This window comes from Haemaphysalis longicornis, unplaced genomic scaffold, assembly GCF_048455015.1.
Source record: "Haemaphysalis longicornis isolate Haplotype H1 unplaced genomic scaffold, Haemaphysalis longicornis Haplotype H1 scaffold_5, whole genome shotgun sequence".
NCBI classification, from domain to species: Eukaryota; Metazoa; Arthropoda; class Arachnida; order Ixodida; family Ixodidae; genus Haemaphysalis; species Haemaphysalis longicornis.
The window spans coordinates 191,834,913-191,854,268 of NW_027526385.1; the positions used below are offsets into that span (position 1 = coordinate 191,834,913).

The following is a 19,356-nucleotide window of genomic DNA, read 5'->3' on the forward strand; positions in this document are numbered from 1 at the left end:
CACTGTCATTTAAAGTTGTGCTCGAGTATATTCTGCGGAAGTAATATCTTTTTTATTGCTGCAAAAGCCACGATGGTTAATGTACTGGCACTCGGTTTTATGAAGCCTTTGCATTCCTAATTTAAGTACTGAATCTTCGCAGGGAACCTGGCATAACAATTTTATTACTGTACCGAATTATTAAGTTCATTTAACCATTGTGTCTGTTTTGAATTTTACATGTAGGGCATTTTTTTTTTTGCTTTTTCAGGTAGATGTTCCTTTGACTCCCTGCCTGCATTCCTCGAACGGGGAAATTAGCCTCCGCATCGATGGCCAGAGTGTCTTGACTGCATCATCTTTACTGGGAGGACTGTGTAATCTGTTTGCATCGTTCTGGGTTTTCAACATTCAATATCCCAAGAAGGCACACAGAGCTCTAACGTTTGTGGAACATGCCTTTTTGGACCTCGCCAGCACCAAACCACGTGTGAAGGATTTAGAACTAATTAACTTTTATCGCATCAATATCCCTCACCAATATTTTATTTGTTTTCAATCCTGTATTCATTGGATAGTAGTTTAAAGAATTTCGTATTATGTTTCTGACGTTTGCTTTTTTTTACTGAACAGGGGATATTTGATGGGCCCTTCTGTATGCTGATAATACAGCTATCTTTTAGTGAAGCAATAATATTAACCAACTAATATAACTTGAAACAATTATTAAATAATGTTGGCAACTGGTGCCAAATGAATCAACTCAAAATTATCGGAAAAACACGAATTACATGGCTTTTTCTTCTCACTCTGAAGAAGCTGTCGCGATACCACCCATTCTGTTCTATATCCTTGCAATTAACCCCTCAGACTGGGTCACTTTTCTTGGCGCATTTGTGTCTTTATCAAAACGCACTGGTATTTTCCGCAGCATATTTCTCATTCTTTTATATTACTCATTTATCCATAGCCATCTCATTGCTGTCTGTCTCCTACATCATTTATCTCTTGTGCATTTACCATCTACAAAATGCTCGTTACCTTTCAATATCAAATCGTTACACAGCTCTCGCTCATTTCACCACCAATTGAAAAAAAATTTTGTTGTTTTAAACCACTGCAACCATTTTTTTCACTTTGTGTACTGAGTACTGATGCGTTCTGATAAGAACTCACGCGTTCTCAATCCTCTAGTATTATATAATGATGTCACTTAAACCATGCCGTTGTGTTTGTGCCCATATGTTTTTCGCGTATTTCCAGTTCTTGTAGTAATATTGTTTCTACAGTTTGTTCAACTAGCACACAGATCGCTCATTTCACCACCAACTGAAAATATTTTGTTGTTGTAAACCACTGCAACCATTTTTTTCACTTTGTGTACTGAGTGCTGATGCGTTCTGATAAGTTCTGATAAGTACTGACGCGTTCTCGATCCGCTATTATTATATAATGATTTCACTTACCATGTGGTTGTGTTTGCTCCTATCTTTGTTTTTCGCGTATTTTCAGTTCTTGTAGTAATATTAATTATACGGTTTGTTCAACTAGCATTCTATTGCTGTCTTCCATTCCTAACTGGCGTGTTTTTAGCAATTTACCATTTTTGCTTTCTTATAGGAGGTCGCCCTAAGTTTTTATTTCGGAGCCTCCTTGTGTACACCATGTACCATGTAAACTTGTATGCGAAAGTTCGTTTGAAATAAACCTGAAACCGAGAAAAACCGTGTGAAATCAGTACTCCCGCAGGGAACTAGAAACTCTCCCTTGTGGCCTTGAAAAAACTCCTTTCGGAAGGCCTACAAAACCGCCCCAACTTTGCAAAACTCCATTCAAAAGAAATATATGCTTTCCTTGAACCTTCTAAAAACGCCCCTAAAATAACATAAGTACTTCCCAAGGGAGCCATAATAGGCTCCTATTTAACCGCCTAAAAAGTCCATAAACATCACTTAAAAACGCCTTGAGGAAGTAAAGAATACTCCATTTTGATCTCCTTAAATTCTCCCTAACATTTCTTAACACTCCCTAACTACCTCCTTTCTATCACCTAAAAACACCCTGTTTTGAGGAGGTAAACAAAACCTCCCTGTTCCATGTAGTAAAAAAACTCCTACAAGGAGGATCACTAGAGGACAGGCGAAAAAGAACCTCTAGGGAGTATATGGGTGGAAAAAAAGTTTAGAGTGCAGGAATCACTCCTTACTCACTTCCTGCCGTAGCAGGGTTCGCCAGAGAAAGCATTCGTCTTCTGAGGCAACATCTTGTATATGAATCCACGCTCATCACAGTTGCATGTGGTGCCTGAGGTGCAGTGCCACAACACAGAACGCAGCTTGTCGGCGCGGTAATTTGCTACAAGAGTTATGTTGACTGCCCTACTTTCGCAATACGCGTTTAAAGGCCAAGTCGCACCTTTCCTTGAAGTTGCTCGGCGAGCCACCGCTGAACTTGCACTCCGTAGTACCTATGCGCATGGCGAGCGCGTTTGCCTTTTGCCCACTGTGTATCTCGAGAAACTTGCAAATGTTTAGCTAAAGTGGCGCGTAAACAGATGCTAGTGTACCTTCCAGCTTTTGGGGGCTGCTATTTCGGATATTCCTCTGCTTTACCGCTTACACGTTTTCCGCTACCTTCAGCATGTAATACTTTGTCTTGCAGTTGCGTCGTTTCTTTGTAACTCTAGATAGCTCCTAATGCCGCCGTCCTCTCGGAGAAGGTTGGTCTGGTGGCCCGGGTGGTGTCAGCGCCATTTAAAGAGAACACTCTTAGCACGCCAAGCAACGGACAGACAGTACACAAAGCACAGAAAAATACTCACCGTGACAACTACCAAAATTTCGCAAGCACGCACGGCCCTATTCGATGTTTACAGTTCGGGCAGTCCGACAACTCCCTCCTGATGTTCAGATCTTCCGAGAAGTGGCCACACAGCTCCCGTGAGAGCAACGTGGGAGCACCCAAGCTGGATTCCGGAAAATTGAACGGCGTGCTTTGTGGCGTATGAACGATCGGTTGTGGCACACCGCTTATCGAACCTCAGTTCGATAAGCGGTGTGCCACGACGTTTTCCGAATAAACAAGCGTTTCTAAATTTCCGGGGACCGAAGAAACGGTAGGCGACTGTACACTTCATGGTCCTGCTCTAGATGCAGTCCGTCTCTGTAATAACTTAAATCCACCGTTTATAATTGCGCCGGACATCATTTGAGTGCTGGGCTCAATTCCAGTTCTTTCTCTTAGGGTATTTGTGGGTATTTTTTTTATTGTAAAATCGTCATCCTATTGCTAAAGTCGGGGATCGTATTAAGCGGATATTTATCTTGAAGCTTTCGAACCCGCTGTAATTTTTGGTCAATAAAGTTAACATGCACGTTTAAGTTTCAGCGGCTGTAACTTAGCACCCTATGTGTACATGTACAACGAATGCTGAAAGCGTTTGCGATTATTCACTAGACATCCCTTCCAACATTAATTTGTATTTATAGCATGAGCATTCGTTTCATGCAAACATTTTTACGTATAGTTGGAGAACTACCTACAGGACTAGCAAGCGTTGCTTCGGAAAGTAAGCTATTGAAATGCATCTCGTACACTGTCAGTTCAAATCAAATATTTGAGGTCTTATTGCGTACACTGGTACGATGAGAAAAATTAAAGGGGCCCTGAAGCAGTATTGGCCGATACATGGGTATTCGCATTTTCAAGTAAACCAATCGTTAAAGCATTGAGTATTAGTGGAGCTATTGCCAATCAAAACATCGCGTTTTTGCCTCCGCCGCAATTCAACCTCATCATGGGCACTGCCTGCGCGTGGCTGCCCATGATGCATCGCTTCTCGGTGACGTCTGCAAGAACATTCGTTCGAGGCGTCGCCTGCTGCTGCGATATTCTGCGGCACATACCTCGCTCTGGGATGCGCCCGTCTGACTTTCTGCGTTCCGTTTGGGCAATTTTTTATGGTTTTGCTCATGAATCCTGACCTCCACTCACGGCTAGGAAAGCTGACTGATGGAATGGGGCAGGTCATACGGGAGTCTAAAATATGTAAGCGAATGACTCCAGACTGGCCTCAAGATTTGTTAGAGTGAGCACGCACATGCTTTACGAACCGACGTCGCTTTATACATTGCTTAATTGCCCGCGCGTTCGCGCCAATATCAAACTTTATTCTGCCGTGCTGATGCCATGCACACACGTACAAAGGCAGTTGCAGTATTCCATTCTGTTATTGTGATCGATTATAAACATCTATACCCGTAAGAAAATGCAGCGGAAGGGTTGCAGGTACTGTTCACTCCCTATTTTTAGAGTGCGTCGTGCATTCCATTTCCCCCTTCTCCCACCTTGCTTTCCGGGAGACTCCTACGCAGCTCTGTCTTTATGAACTGCTCGACAATCAAAGTTATAACGAGCGATTTTGGAAGAGTAGTGTGAGTTGAGGGGCCGTGCATGCCCGCCTCTTTGTTCAACTGTGCTAATAAATGCACAAAACAATCATTCCACCGTGGCTTTTTCTCTTGATTTCCAGGTTTCCACGTCTAGATCACCCTTTCAAAGTCCTCCCCTTGTTTGCCAGTACTAATCTTCTTCGTAAATCCCCGTTGATCTTGGCCATCTTTCATTGGAATCGATTACCGAAAGATTTCTTTAAGCCCTTTTTCTCTTTGTAAAGGGTGTTCGTTAATTTGTTTACGTGCTGAGGGCGGTCAGTTGAGTTACTTTTAGGGTTTGGTTTCTGACCCTGGCTCTATATACCCCCCACACTCACACACACATACCTAGTACTTTGTGTCTTGTTTAAGTGTATGGGAGAAAAATATATCCACGCAAAAAAAATACATACCAATTTTACAAAATACACACATCGGTGTTTCGTCCTCTGAAGGCACGATTGCCTTTTTATATATAAAAACTACGGGTTTAAAACTCAAAGAAACGTACCTATTACTTAAACAATGCATTGGCGTTTGATATGGTAGTTCCACAGTTCTACCAAAATGTTTTGTTTGGGATTCACGAATACGATTCCCAATCCATATCAATAAGACAGCATGGAAAAAAATAGAGAGCAGCAACCTGCCGGGATTTAAACCAGAGGCTCTCATTGAGCGGGTGCGAGGCATTAGTCAACTGCGCCAAAAAATAACCGGCGAAGGTGCTAAAACAACTTGTATACTACATTTAGACCTATCGGCTTGTCACATCAATGCTCTGTTCATGATTGCAAGATACCCGGCTCGCTAACTGAACATTTCTTGAATAACAGTTGCGCAGTAAGGTGACATAAGGCCTCCACCATAGTTGACCGCCGGCAACCGTTCTATTCGAGCTGTGACTGTGATCGCGCCTTGCTGGAATGGTCCTCACCGTGCTTTTCTTTTATGCTTTGCGCTACAACCTTTGGTCGATGTTGATTTTTTATTACCTAATAGAGCTTCTGTAACTAGTATTCTGCTGTTAGCTGAGCTTGTATATTCTACAAGCGTTGCTGGTCCCACATTAATATGCGTGTTGCAACTCCAGGAAACGAATTGTCGGCAGAGCGAAAGAACGGAGCGTCCTAAGCCGAAATACGGATCGTATGTGTTGAGCGGCATGAATTTCATTTACCTTACTATGTTCATCACACTCTAGGAACTAACAGAACCGAACAGCATTCATTACGGCAATATTGTTGTCGGGGTGCAGTTTTCGCTTCTAGATCGATTGCCGACGACCGTTCGGTCAATCTATCCTTGTCGGCGTCTTCGGTCAGCGAGCCACTCACACGACGCGGACTTTCCATCGGCCGACTTGTTCGTGCCGACGCCGGCGTCGTGTGGGAGGGCGGTTGACAACTAAGTGGGCGTCGCCGTCGTCATGTCATCGTCGTGTCGGCCTAGCCAATGCACGTTAAGGGCAAGCGTGATAGTGAAGTAAAAAAATCACGCCATATCCACGGAATGAATGATGATAAGTGGGGCGAAGCTCGACAGGGGGAGATCATCGGTAACCGTAACTCTACCGTGAAAGTTCGCCCATTACATCATTAAGAAAGACGTAAGACTGTGTGCGTACATTGAGGCGGCTGCAAAACGCATCAAGCGAGCTCAGCCCGAAGCTGCCGACGCGCGGTTTAAGCGCGACTTCCGCACCTCCACCACAATTTGTCACACACGATGGGACACAACGGTAAAGAAAGAACTTTTATTTAGGGCGAACTTGTGCCCGAACAAGACGAGAGGAAACGAGCAAAGGTCCTTTCGTCTCGTTCGATCTCCGAGAACTACTGCTTGCGTTCGTGGCGTGATCTCTTGCGTGATCTCCCCCTCGCAGTGCACGTGCGCTCGCGCCTCCGTTGGCGAACACAAACAAGCTCGCGCTCCCGGTGCCGAGTTTGCGCTGCCGGTTGCAGCCGGTTCTTTCGCGTGCAACGCGGCCCACTTTGCGACATCTCCGAAAGCATGGGGCGGTCACGTACCACGAGACACAAGGGATGGACAGACCCATGGCTTTAGGAGCTTCGCCACTAAAAAAGATAAATATGGACGAACCAGGCAGCGTTTGCGTGCTGCAGGAAGCGCTTATTTACGAACGGCGCCGCCGTGACCCATCCACGCTGAGCAGACGACACTTTTCTTCGCCGGAAATGAAAGAAAAATATTTTTGCCTTGTTGCGAGCATTGTATAACCAATGACGTACACAGAAGAAGATGCCGGAACCCAAAAACATCCAGGAAATGCATAAAACGCGGCAACAAACTTTCCAACGAAAGTATGAGCTTTCAGCTGCACGTAAAAATGATATACTTGGCACAGGCGACGTTGACCACACAACCGAACGATTGCGCTAGTTTATTTTGTGCACACAAAATGCCTTCCAAGGCCCGTTTAAGGATGATAGTATAATTTATTAGAGCAGAGCAAGCGAAATTGCTGTTGGTGCCCATGGTCCCGATGGGGGCATGCGGGCGAAAGGTTGTGTGGTCTGACATCTCTTAGCCGCAATCACCACTGGCGGAAAAATAGGGCCACAGTGAAGTTCCAGAAAAGATGACCAACGAAAAAGTTTTTTTTTTGGAAGTGAACTGTCCTTTCGCGGCTTTTGCACTAAGCCACAGCAACAACTAGTTATTGCTGCCCAAGTATTCTATGCGCCTTGATGGGGTAAAGGCTCGGTATGTTATATTTTTACGTAAAAATCAGCGGGCATACTCCCTCATTTAGTACAAAAGGAGGTCGAAGAAAAGTAGAACCTTGCCCCACGTGTGCAACCTTATTCCCCTCCGGAAATGCTCAGCCTTATTTACAACCACCTTGTATACTGAAGAAAATGCATTGCGTTCCCTTAAGCCCCTGAGAAATTATTAGGTTGAAAACAAAGTGTAAAAGAGTTTCCTCGAAAATATACTATTAGAAATTCCAATTACAATTATTTCATGGCTAATATGTGAACTGTTGCATTGACTGGCTTCAAATATATTTCAGATCCAACAAATGCAAAAAATTGACGTCATTTATTCACCGAATGACATTTGTCATCGTGGTTTTCATATCATTTTTGGTGCGTTCGTCATCAACCCTAGTTTAGTTGTCTCATTTTGCTCAACAATTAGAGGCTAATAAATTCAAAATGGACTCTTTCACCACAGTTTTATATATCACTCAGTAAATAAATAAATGAAAACATACAAATTATAATAAGCATAAAGTTGCACGTTGCACGTTTATTATTGTTCTCTAAGCTATCTACATCCAGCAAAAATACCTTTACCAAATATATTTCTCACGATACGAGAGCTTACCACCTTCTGTTTTCTAACCGGTTATCAAAAAGAGGAGCACGTATATTCTAATCACAAATTCTTTTCGCAGATACCGAAACCACTTCTGCTACAACCGCAGGTACGTCACTGTACGTTTGTTGGTGTAAGTCAGAGTCAATGATTATTTCGCGAACGCAATAGTAAAAATGCTGGATTTAGGTACACTGATATGGGTGCCTGCAACGGCACTGAAATATTTACAATACGCTTTTAAAAATTTTTTGTCTTCATTAACAGCTTCTGAGCATGTGGTAACTGCAACCGACAAAGCTTTTAAATATCTGACATTAACAGTAAGTCCATTAGTCTGGTATGAATAAAATTATGGCGTTCAGTGCAGAAGGAGCTCTAATCTCACTCTGCCGCCCAAGGAAGCACTGTACAAAAGAAGTAAATCGTGGCTATACCCAGAAATTTGGGAATCATTTAATAGTTTACCAGATAGTGCAGCCTTTCAAATACACCTTTTTTAATCAACTGTATTAAAAGCGTCTTTGCGATAATGCGATTATGTTTATCCATTCAACACAAGCCCCTTCATCGTTGTCCCATACTCAAGCTGTCTTGCTTTGCAGCCCTATGCCGTTTATATTTCATGGCTCATCTCTATGCAGTCCGTCTCTGTAGACACAATCTCTACCGTTTAGGATTATGCCGGGAATCATTACACGTTCAAATTGAGTTCTTTGCCTTAGTTCAGCTATAAACCCTAACTTTGCTCCGGCACCAGAACGCTTTTTTCATATTTAGGGCATTTTGTGCGTTTTTGGTTTGTTGTAAAACCTCAGCTGATTGTTACATTTGGGCACCGTATTCGGATGGTATTTATCTTGGGGCTCTCGAACCCACTTGTATTGTTTGTCAATAAAAAGAAAACGCACTCTTATCTTTCAGCAGCATAATATAGATAGCCCTTATGTGTACGAGTGCAACGACTGCTGAAAGCATTGCGCGTTAATTTACTAGATGTCCTTTTCAAGGTTATTTCGCATTACGGCATACATCTTTATTCCATGCCAAGGTTTTTAATTGTAATTGCAGAAATGCCGACCGGAGTAGGAAGCAGTGATTCTGAAGGTAAGCTAATAAAATGCACCTCGTGCACTTTCCGCAAGTTCAAATTTTGGAGGTCCTATTGTGTGCACCGATAGGAGTACACACATTTATGTTGATAGTATACTTTAGGTCTTCCTTAATGTTGCGGCCTTCAGTTATTGCTTTTGAGCCGGAGTCAACCTTGCTTGCAGTGTTTACCTCCGCACACTAATATAGTAGCTGGGAAGGCGGCTACCTGGAAGCTCTTCACAGTCGAGCAGCTGCCGTAAGCCTTGCCTCTCGTTCGCGTTTGAATGGCACAGATTATTTTCCCTAATTCACTAGCACTGCGCGCCTCCAATCAATGAAGCCATTTCGTCCGCCACCTGCTGAGCCACCTCAGATGACCGTGTGGCAATTTTATGAGCGACCCAGTTTAATGTGGTGATGCTGAAAGATCATATCAACGACGTTTAATCAAAGCTGCTAGTTTTTCCTTCAGAACGTGAGCGGAATGAGCAACACTGCTGCGAAGTCTCATGGTCGCGAAGGGGGCATGTGGGAGAGCGTTGACGGGTGGATCATCTCTTAGCGGCTTTCACTACTTCCGGAAAAATGGGGCCACAGTGAAGTTCCAGAACAAGATGACCAACTAAACGTTTTTTGGAACCGAACGGCCTTTCCGCTGCTCCAGCACCAAATTAGGGCGCAAGTCTTCTATGCGCAATGATAGGGTAAGAGACTCGATGTTTTATATTTTTAATCAATAATCACCGGTCATATAACTACTTGTTTAGAGCAGCGGAAGCAGCCAAAGTCCAAGTCTGTTCGTTCAGCATAGCTTTCCAAACAAATGGTGCCAAATCTAGTAAAACATTTTACATGGGATTGCAAAGCCAGTGCGAGCGTTTGGTGTATTTACTCGCATGCGTGACTGCAACCTCCATAGCCTGCCAGGGTGAGCCATCGGTGCTCGTCATGTTCGGAGCTGCCATTCGAAGAAATAAATACTGGTGCTGTCTCCTCGGCGTTCGGCGATACAGCGCAAATCTTGGCAAAATTTCGCGCAAAGCGAAACCGCCAGGCTTGCTGGTGTTTATTACAGCCGTCGGATTCACTCGCTTGGTGTCCCGGAAGAGAAAATGCTTCCATGGTGAGAGTACTGGCAGTGTATTTGCCGGGTAAGAATGGTTTACCAAGAAAATATGCCAACGATGCTGAACTAAACGAGGCGTACAATTCTAGAGGAAGTATATTGCTTGCATCTTCAAGTAAACGTTTTATCTTCGTTGCATCTTCAAGTAAATGTTGATACCAAAAGTTTTTCGTCATTTGCGAGCCCTACACCAATCCGCTGCCTGATTCCATCGACATCACCAGCGCGTTGCAGTGCGGGTGGTTTTTCTGCTAGTCGATTGCTCTCGACAGGGTGTGCCCGGTCGAGGAACGACACGTCGGATAAAAAGGTCTACCTCACCCGGAATTATCAGATCGGCGCTGGCGGCCAACTACATCCGTAACATACAGGCTTTTTAATAACAGCACAAGGAAGCGCAGGAAAGTCTCCTAGATATTATAATAAGTAACTCATCAAATGTGAATTGGGAAAGCATAGATTTCGCCCTACTCTGATGTCCTATTTGCATGAACCTACTTTTGTAACAGTGACACGGCACACTTATACCACAAAAATTATCTAATATACTGTCCTATGGCATAACGATCTCTGTACGTAGCGAAGCTTTCTTACCATAGATATCCCAGGCGCCAATTAGTTCAAATCATATTAGGCTGCGCGCCTCGTCAGTGCCTGAGTTTGCACAGCTTTGACGTAAAAGGTCAGCAAGTTCTTCCAGTGATTTGAGACAACTTAGCAGGGTGTATAGCTGGAGTCAGAGCCTCAGAAAAATGCATCCTGTTCACACCAGTTGTGGAAGCAGAGCGGGTGATCACCCTAATAAATAGGATACAGCCTATAGAAGGGTTGAAAGTTAGGGGAGTTGGTAATGGCCCATCTTAAACACAAGCTATAGCGCACAAATTAACAGGGACAAGAACACATTAGGAGAGCACAAGCGGAGACTCGCAACTGGTATATTGGTAAACACATCAAAAGCTTAACAAGACAATATAACACTTTTTTCAGCCATTTTCAAAATCCTAAATCCTTCAGAACGTAGCATACCCGCAGGTCCAGTGCTCAGACTTGGTGTAGCAAATTATCTCAGCCAAGCACAACTGCTCTTCGCCCAACAGATACCTTGGAAACGTTTTCAAAAATGGTTCTGTCTTTTCCGGTCTTAGCATTTTTCTACCGCAAGAATTACGTCGTTACAGCGGTGTAGCTGTATTGCGCGCTTGCTTTGGTTGCGGCACTGAGAGTATTCGATAGCTCTTTCAAAATGAAGCCAAAAAGGCTCAGGTCAATGTGAAGGCATATCTGCTGCGGCAAAAGAATTACGCCATGACAGTCACTGATGGTGATTACTATAACTTTCGCCGCATTTCCAGACGCCAAGGAGAGCGTAAAGTGTTTATGGGCAGTGTGGCAGAGTCCTTTCAAATTCCAAAGCACCACATCGACATGGCCTTCGAGCAGCCCAGTTCTGAGCGCACTCAGCTGCGCGAGCAAAAAACAATAATAACACTTTTTGAGGCTCACAATTGGCGAAAAAAGCAATACTAACCGCCCTGTATAAGCTCATGGGTTAAGCGTCCGAAGACGCATGTGATGAAACATAGCCGGGTAGGGGACTGATGCCGTATTCTACGCGAGAAAGAAGAAGTGCAAGACCAAGCGGCTTCTGCTAATTTCGAAGAAGAAGAGGTAAACGAGACACGGGACAGGGTGCGAGACGGAGCCAGGGAACAAAGCGGACTGAACGGGTCACGGCTCTGTGCGACCTCACGGCAATTCGTCTGGTCTACGTGCCACAGTGAGGCAATGCCGTCGCCAATCTCCGCTACGGTTCCGGGCGTCGCCGCCAAGGCCCGGGACATCGTCGCCAGCACAGGCCACCGTCGACCGGGCGCCGGCGTTCCGAACGGCGCGTGACCGGGCGCGAGGCAGGAGCAAGGCCGTCAGCGGACCCGGCTGAGAGTCTTCTGGCTTCGGAACCTGGGGTGCCAACCTCAACGACGCGAACACCGCTACGAGGGCGAAGTCGGCACCCGCGTCCCATACAACCGACTGTGAGCGTTTCCTGACCTCGGGACGTTTACGCGGGGACGGTTGCGGACTTCGTAGTTACGGGTGCTGGAGCGGGCCGCGTGGGCTGTTTTTATTAGCTAAGTTTCTCCATAACGCTCCGTGAATTCCCTTTTGCCATTGCTTAAACCCTCTGTGCTGTCCAGTCTGTAAATTTAATGTAATTTCCTCATCCGCAGCAAGACCATTCCCTCCGTTTCGTATGATCCGGCCCATTTGATTACAAAAAGTGGCGAGCCTGCCAGGATACGTATCATTAACATCTGCCAAAAAATTGGTTGAACGCTGTGTGCGGACGAGTGATCTGACAGTTCGAGAATGGATTTGGAAAAGTTAATGGCAATAGGGTCACAGTTAGGCTTGACGGGACCCGAACTTCGGGAGTGGATTGAAAACAAGCGTGCGGAGGCGACGGCTCATAGGGCAGCCGAGAGAGAAGCCCTTAGAGAAGCACCAGAAAGGAAAAAGGAAGCCGACGAAAGAGAGTTGGCACTCCTCCAACTTAAGCTGCGCATCCAGGAAGGGGCGCAAAACACTCCAGCAGTTACTGGAGAGAGTAGCGCTGGCCCCAACACGCTTGTGATCAGCCCACAGAAGTTGCTACCCTTGTTCGATGAGAGGCGAGACGATTTGCACGCCTATCTGCAAAGGTTCGAGCGCGTAGCAACGGGTCAGGGTTGGCCCCAAGACAAATGGGCTGTTGCCATTAGCATGTGCTTGTCTAGGGAGGCACTTTCAGTTATCGGCCGGATGACTGCAACAGAGTCGTTGGACTATGCGAAAGTCAAGAACGCTCTGCTGCAACGGTTTACGTTTACTGCCCAAGGCTATCAGTACAAGTTTGGCAAAGCACGAGCTGAGGATGGCAAAAGAGGGAGGCAGCTAGCAGCTAGGAGATCCGGTTATTTCGATCATTGGATTGAAATGACCGGGATACCAAAAACATTTGAGGGTCTCCGCGATCACGTCATTGCGGAGCAGGTCCTCGGCTGTTGCCATCCGAAGCTCGTAGTCTTTTTAAAGGAGCGCCAGTGCAAAACTCTGGATAACTTGGCATATTACACCGACCGGTTTCTGGAGGCGCAAAACCTGCCAAATCTTGGGAAAGGCCCAGATGACGGGGAGAAACCGCCGAAGAATGCGCAAGACGCGCAGAAGAAGCAACCGGTCGGGCCACCGCGCTACGGACTGCCGCAGCACGGCAAGGGAGCCACCGAAATGCAGTGCCTGCGGACGTGTCGGCCACAAGTCGCAAGATTGCAAGCGCAAGTCAGACGGGCTGGAGCAGGTATCTGCATGCGCCCTAACACAGAATGATTGGGATCCTGCGCGTGTGCAGCCAGCAGAGTTTTCCCGCAAGAAATGCGTATCCTTCCGCCCACAACCGTGGTCAAGTCACTGGAAAGGACGCGTTCCGCATGAACGGTATGCCTGTCGTCGAAGGCCGCGTTCAAGGGAAGCCTGCTATGGTGCTTCGGGATACCGGGAGCAATACTGCTATTGTCCGGCGCGACTTGGTTGAAGACGGCTGTTTAACTGGAAAAACAACGTGCGTCGTGCTTTTGTACGGCTCTAGTAAAGAACTAGCCAAAGCAAAGATACAGGCCGACACTCCCTACTTCGTGGACGAAATCATTGTATGCTGCATGGACCGGCCGATCTACGACCTTCTGCTGAGAAATCTACCAGGTGTCACAGCAGCGGGCAACCCATATCCTGATTGGAAACACCGTTTGGGACCACCTCAAGTGGTAGGAACCGGCGTGGAGTCTAGGAGCCTACACCTCCGAATAGGGATGTCTTACTCTCCGCCGTTGTTAGGGCGACTTCGTCGAAGAGCAGGCCTCTGAAAGCACCCGTGATTTAATGCACGGATATACCCAAGGAGGAGTTAATTCAAGAGCAAAAAAGTGACCCTACTTTAAAGCGCTGTTTCCGCAAGATTGGGAAAACATTCTCATCTGGTAAAGGTCACAGCTACTCCTTCACTGAGGTTGACGGCCTTCTATACCGCTATTATCATCTAGCAGCGGGGAGAACTTTCAAACAAGTAGTGACTCCCAAAAAGCTTAGAGAATCGATTCTACAAGTCGCTCATGTGGGGATCATGGCGGGTCATCAGGGCGCACGACGGACAGCTGATCGCATCCCAGGTGAATTCTACTGGCCTGACCTGCTCGGAGACGTTAAACGCTTCGTCAGATCATGCGACATCTGCCAGAGAACGACACCGAAAGGGAAGGTTGGTGTCGCGCCGCTAGGACATACCCATGTTATACGGACACCGTTCGAGCGTGTCACTGTGGATTTACTTGGCCCGTTCTCACCAAAATCTGACCGAGGCAACCGATACGTTCTAACCCTCGTCGATTTTGCGACGCGTTATCCAGACGCGGTTGCCCTACCTTCAATTGACTAGGTGCATGTCGCCGAAGGTCTTCTGGAAATCTTCTCCCGAATCGGAATTCCTAAAGAAATGGTGACCGACCAAGGGGCGAGCTTTACCTCACAGCTTATGAAGGACGTAGGACGACTGCTATCGGTTCGACTTTTCCGAACTATCCCGTACCACGCTATGGCGAACGGACTCGTAGAGAAGTTTAATGGCACCCTCAAATGCATGTTAAAGAAGATGTGTCAGGAGAAGCCGAAGTCCTGGGACCGATACCTTGCACCACTTCTCTTCGCCTAAAGGGAAGTTCCTCAAGCAAGTCTAGGCTTTTCGCCATTCGACCTGATTTACGGCCGTCACATCCGAGGACCCTTGACCGTGCCCAAGGAGCTGTGGACGAATGACAGCATCGAGAGTGAGGTTAGGTCTACATACAGCTATCTCGTCGACCTTCGAGAGCGACTCGAGGCAATGTGTGAACTGGCGCATGCGGAGCTTGAGAAAAGCCACTCGAAGCAGAAGAGGTACTACGGCCGGAGGATTCGCCCTAGAAAGCTGTCTATGGATGATAAGTCCTCATTTTGCTTCCTATCGACTCTACCAAACTTTTAGTGGACTGGAAAGTCCGGTTCGAGGTTGGGGAGAAGAAAAACAAGGTTGATTACGGCATCAACCTTGGGGAAAAGTGCAAAGTTTTCCACATTAACATGTTAAAACGTTACGACGAACGAGGCCCACCGACTCCATTCCAAGCATCTGCGGTCGCAGCGGTAGACGACGCCGTTTCTCCGTCAGATGATCCAATGGATAACGAATCGATGGAGGTTCTACCCATGCTACCTCTCGTTCGAACTCAGTCGGCCGCAGACATCAAGTTGTCTGCCAGTCTTGACGATGAACAACTTAGAGAGGTCCGCACCTTATTCCAACAGTTCGGGGAAATATTTTCGGATTTGCCCGGGAAGACTGATCTAGTTAACTGTTCATTAACATTACCTTCCGACAAGCCGGTACATTTACCGCAATACCCGATTCCTCTACCTCTCCTTGAGACAATTGAGAAAGAGGTGCAAGATATGTTAAGCTTGGGTATTATAGAGAAATCGAAGTCCCCATACCACGCCCCGATTGTGGTGGTTAAGAAACCTGACGGCACCATCAGGCTTTGTATAGATTTTCAGGAGCTAAACCCGCTTCTACTTCCGGACTGTGAACGGATTCCACGTATTGACGTAGTACTCACCCTTGCGGGCAAAAAGAAATACTTCTCAAAGTTTGACTTCACAAAGGGCTACTGGCAAGTCCCGATGGATCCGGAAAGCCGGGAGAAGACTGCGTTTTCGAGCCTTTCAGGACTTTACCATTTCCGCTACATGCCTTTTGGTATCAAGACAGCCCCTGCCATCTTTGCACGCCTAATGCGAGCTGTACTTGGAGGTTTGCCTAACGTCCATCATTACTTCTACGACGTTATCTTAGCCACGGACACAAGGCCGGAACATCTCAACACCCTACGTCAGGTTTTCCAACGGATCCAGCAAGCCAACCTTACTATTAAACCCAGCAAGTGCGAGATCGGAGAAAGCGACATAGCATTCCTGGGACATCGGATCGGGGACTCCAAGGTCCGCCCACTACTGAAGACTTTGGACAAAATTTTAGAGTCCAAACGACCGACGACCAAAAAAGTTGTTCGGTCCTTCCTCGGCTTGACAGGTTATTATCGAAAGTTCATTCCGAATTACGCGACCCTCACCAAACCCCTAACCGACCTGACGAAGAAAGGACAACGAAACACTGTTGTTTGGGGCGACTCTCAGGAAGCTGTGTTTACCACCCTCAAGGAGAAACTTTCGTCGGCTCCGATTCTCCAAGCACCCGACTGGATCAAACGTTCGTGTTAAGGACAGACGCCTCAAACACCAGTCTGGGCGCCGTTCTTCTGCAACGTGGTAGCGAAAACGTTTTACACCCTGTCGGCTATGCAAGCCGTAACCCTTTGCCACGAGAGACCCGCTACTCCACCATTGAACGGGAGTGTCTAGCTCTCATTTGGGCTGTACAAAAATTCCACATTTACCTGTACGGCAAACCATTTGAGATACAATGTGATCACCAGCCCTTGCAATATTTGCAATCAGCAAAGCATGTAAAGAACAGAGTTTTGCGCTGGAGCTTAGCCTTGCAAGAATATTCCTTCTCTGTCGATTATATCAAAGGCAGTGACAATGTAGGAGCTGATTACTTAAGCCGCATTTCATTAATTACTTTTGACCTGCCTTAGCGATCCCCATGTTTGCTTAAACCCAATTTCTTCGTGGGGACTGTGCGTGTTTTTGTCTGTGTGTAGGTACGTGTTGGACGTTTTGGGACTCTGCTTTGGACTATAGAATAGTTGTTCCCCAAAACAACTTTCTTAAGCCGGGGGTAATGTGATGGAACGTAGCCGGGTAGAGGACTGACGCCGTATTTTACGCGAGAAAGATGAAGTGCAAGACCAAGCGGCTGCTGCTGAGTTGGAAGAAGAAGAGGTAAACGAGGCACGGGGACAGGGAGCGAGACGGAGCCAGGGAACAAGGCGGACTGAACGGAGCAAGGCTCTCTGCGACCTCACGCCAGGACGTCTGGTCTAGGTGCCACAGTAAGGCAAGGCCGTCGCCAGTCTCCGTTACGGTTCCGGGCGTCGCCGCCAAGGCCCGGGACATCGTTGCCAGCACGGGCCACCGTCGACCGGGCGCCGGCGTTCCGAACGGCGCGTGACCGGGCACGAAACGGGAGCAAAGCCGGCAGCGGGCCCGGCCGAGAGTCTTCTGGCTTCGGAACCTGGGTTGCCAACCTCAACGACGCCAACACCGCTACGAGGGCGACGTCGGCACCCGCGTCCCATACAACCGACTGTGAGCGTTTCATGCCCACGGGACGTTTATGCGGGGACGGTCGCGGACTTTGTAGTTGCGGGCGCTGGAGCGGGCCGCGTGGGCTGTTTTTATTAGCTGAGTTTCTCCATAACGCTTCGTGAATTCCCCTTTGCCATTGCTTAAGCCCTCTGTGCTGTCCAGTCTGTAAATATAATGTAATTTCCTGATCCGCACCAAGAGCGTTTCCTCCGTTTCGTGTGATCCGGGCCATTTCATTACAACGCATACCATAAAAAGGACCGTAATCACGCTTACTGCGCATCTAAGTATGGTTCTTCCCGGCCAAGCAAAGCAACAGCTCATTGAATGGCTGATGCATTCCGAACTAACTTCTAAAATATGGCTGTCTTTTACAATACAATTTATCCTGTACGCTCGTTCTTACGCCGAAATAAAAAAGCCTTTTTGAGATTAACGTATATAGCCATTTTATTGTGGCATAAGAACCAGCCAACGCAGGAAATTGTAGAATCCAGTCACATTTAAAAGTTTGTCGAATTGCATCAGCCATCCGCCGATTGCTTTCTTTGCCGCAGAAGTCGCATACTTGCATCCGCAGAAAACGCGATTGCGGCGCTAGTTAAGGACATGCGTGTTCGGGAGCTTAACGTATGCGCTACCTTTCATGCGGTTATCATTGCTTTTTTGCCCATTCGTTAGCCTGAAAAGCTGTTATTTTTGCTTTCTGCATGTGCGTCCTAGTGCACCCAGAAATGTGATGCATGTAGGGCGTGTAGATTGAAAGCTTGGGTGTTTAACCTTTTGCTGCGTTTAAGACTAAACCAGTTGCGAGTCAGCCCTTTTGTTGCCCTCTTGTTTTCCTGTCCTCGACAACTTGTGCGCAATTATTTTTTTAATATGGAACATACAGGTTATACCAAAATAATTATTCGACAAAGTTGGAAAACAAACGGTGGCCAAACAGCTTTGTATGTCTCATCGGACACGTAAACAGAAAACGTGGATTCGGCGCCCAATCTAGCCTGTGTTTCTCGCTTTTTCCTTCCTCGGGAAAACAAATCATATACTCTGCAAAATAAAAACAAAAAAACTACTCCTGTATTTTTGCCTAGGAGTTCTGGCCTGCTGATTCAATGTGCCCATTATTCCAAACCATAAAATGTATCCATTTGCAACACCCGGGCTACAGAACTACGCTTTGATGCCGAAACGAGAGCAAATTCTCTCGCTAATAGATGATATTAACACAGATGTTCTGGCGCCTACAGAAGCATGGTTATAACAAGAAATGAAGAGCAGTGAAATTTTTGACACTAACATTTACAATGTTTGTCGACACGACCGCGCCGACAAAAGAGGGGGCGGAGGGCTATTGGTAATTAGAAAAACTATACCTTCATGCAGTATCAATACTAACAGTGGACTCGAAATCGTCTGGGCCGCATGCTTAACCCCGACCCCCCCATTTGCTCAAATAGGGATAGGTGTGTACTACCGCCCACCGGAATTTTTCAATTCGTTACACACCGCTACACAGCGGTGTAAGTTTCCAAATATTTACCTCTTAGACGACTTTCATTACTTCCTTATTGACTGGCCTAATCTATCATCGTCTTGCCGTACTTCACTTGAATTTATCAGCCTTATTTTACACTTAAATTTCTTCAAAGTTATTTCTGAGAATACTAGGGGTTTTAATACTTTAGACCTTCTTTTAAGTAGCTCCCTAGAAAGCGTTGGAAACATTTTATTCATTATTAGCTTTAGTGACCGCAAAATGCCCCAACTACCCAAATATGTTCCATCAGTCTTCCATGATTCCACAATAAAAAAAGTTGAGATTACAATAAAGCTAACTATTTGCATATGAACACTGAAACAAATGTGTTTTTAATAAAAGTTTTTAACCTTGGTTCTCTAGGCGATGTGCCGAAGAAAATTGGATTCTGTTCAGAAAGAAAATTTCAGCGCTGATAGATAAATATGTTCCTCTAATCTCAATAAGTAATCATAAAACTAACCCGTGGTTTAGTAAGCATCCTAAACGTTTGAGGA

At 46.2% G+C, this 19,356-nt stretch overlaps 1 protein-coding gene across 6 annotated transcripts in view; it reads left to right on the top strand.

The window, feature by feature from the left end:
* The window catches only part of LOC144138908 (uncharacterized), a 157,960-nt gene that overhangs the window by 68,478 nt on the left and 70,126 nt on the right, over positions 1-19,356 (top strand). For all 6 annotated transcript variants that reach the window (XM_077671417.1, XM_077671419.1, XM_077671420.1 and 3 more), the window contains 2 exons: positions 7,837-7,866; positions 8,829-8,864. In XM_077671417.1, the coding sequence (XP_077527543.1) occupies positions 7,837-7,866; positions 8,829-8,864 (66 nt within the window). The remainder of the gene's footprint in view (positions 1-7,836; positions 7,867-8,828; positions 8,865-19,356) is intronic.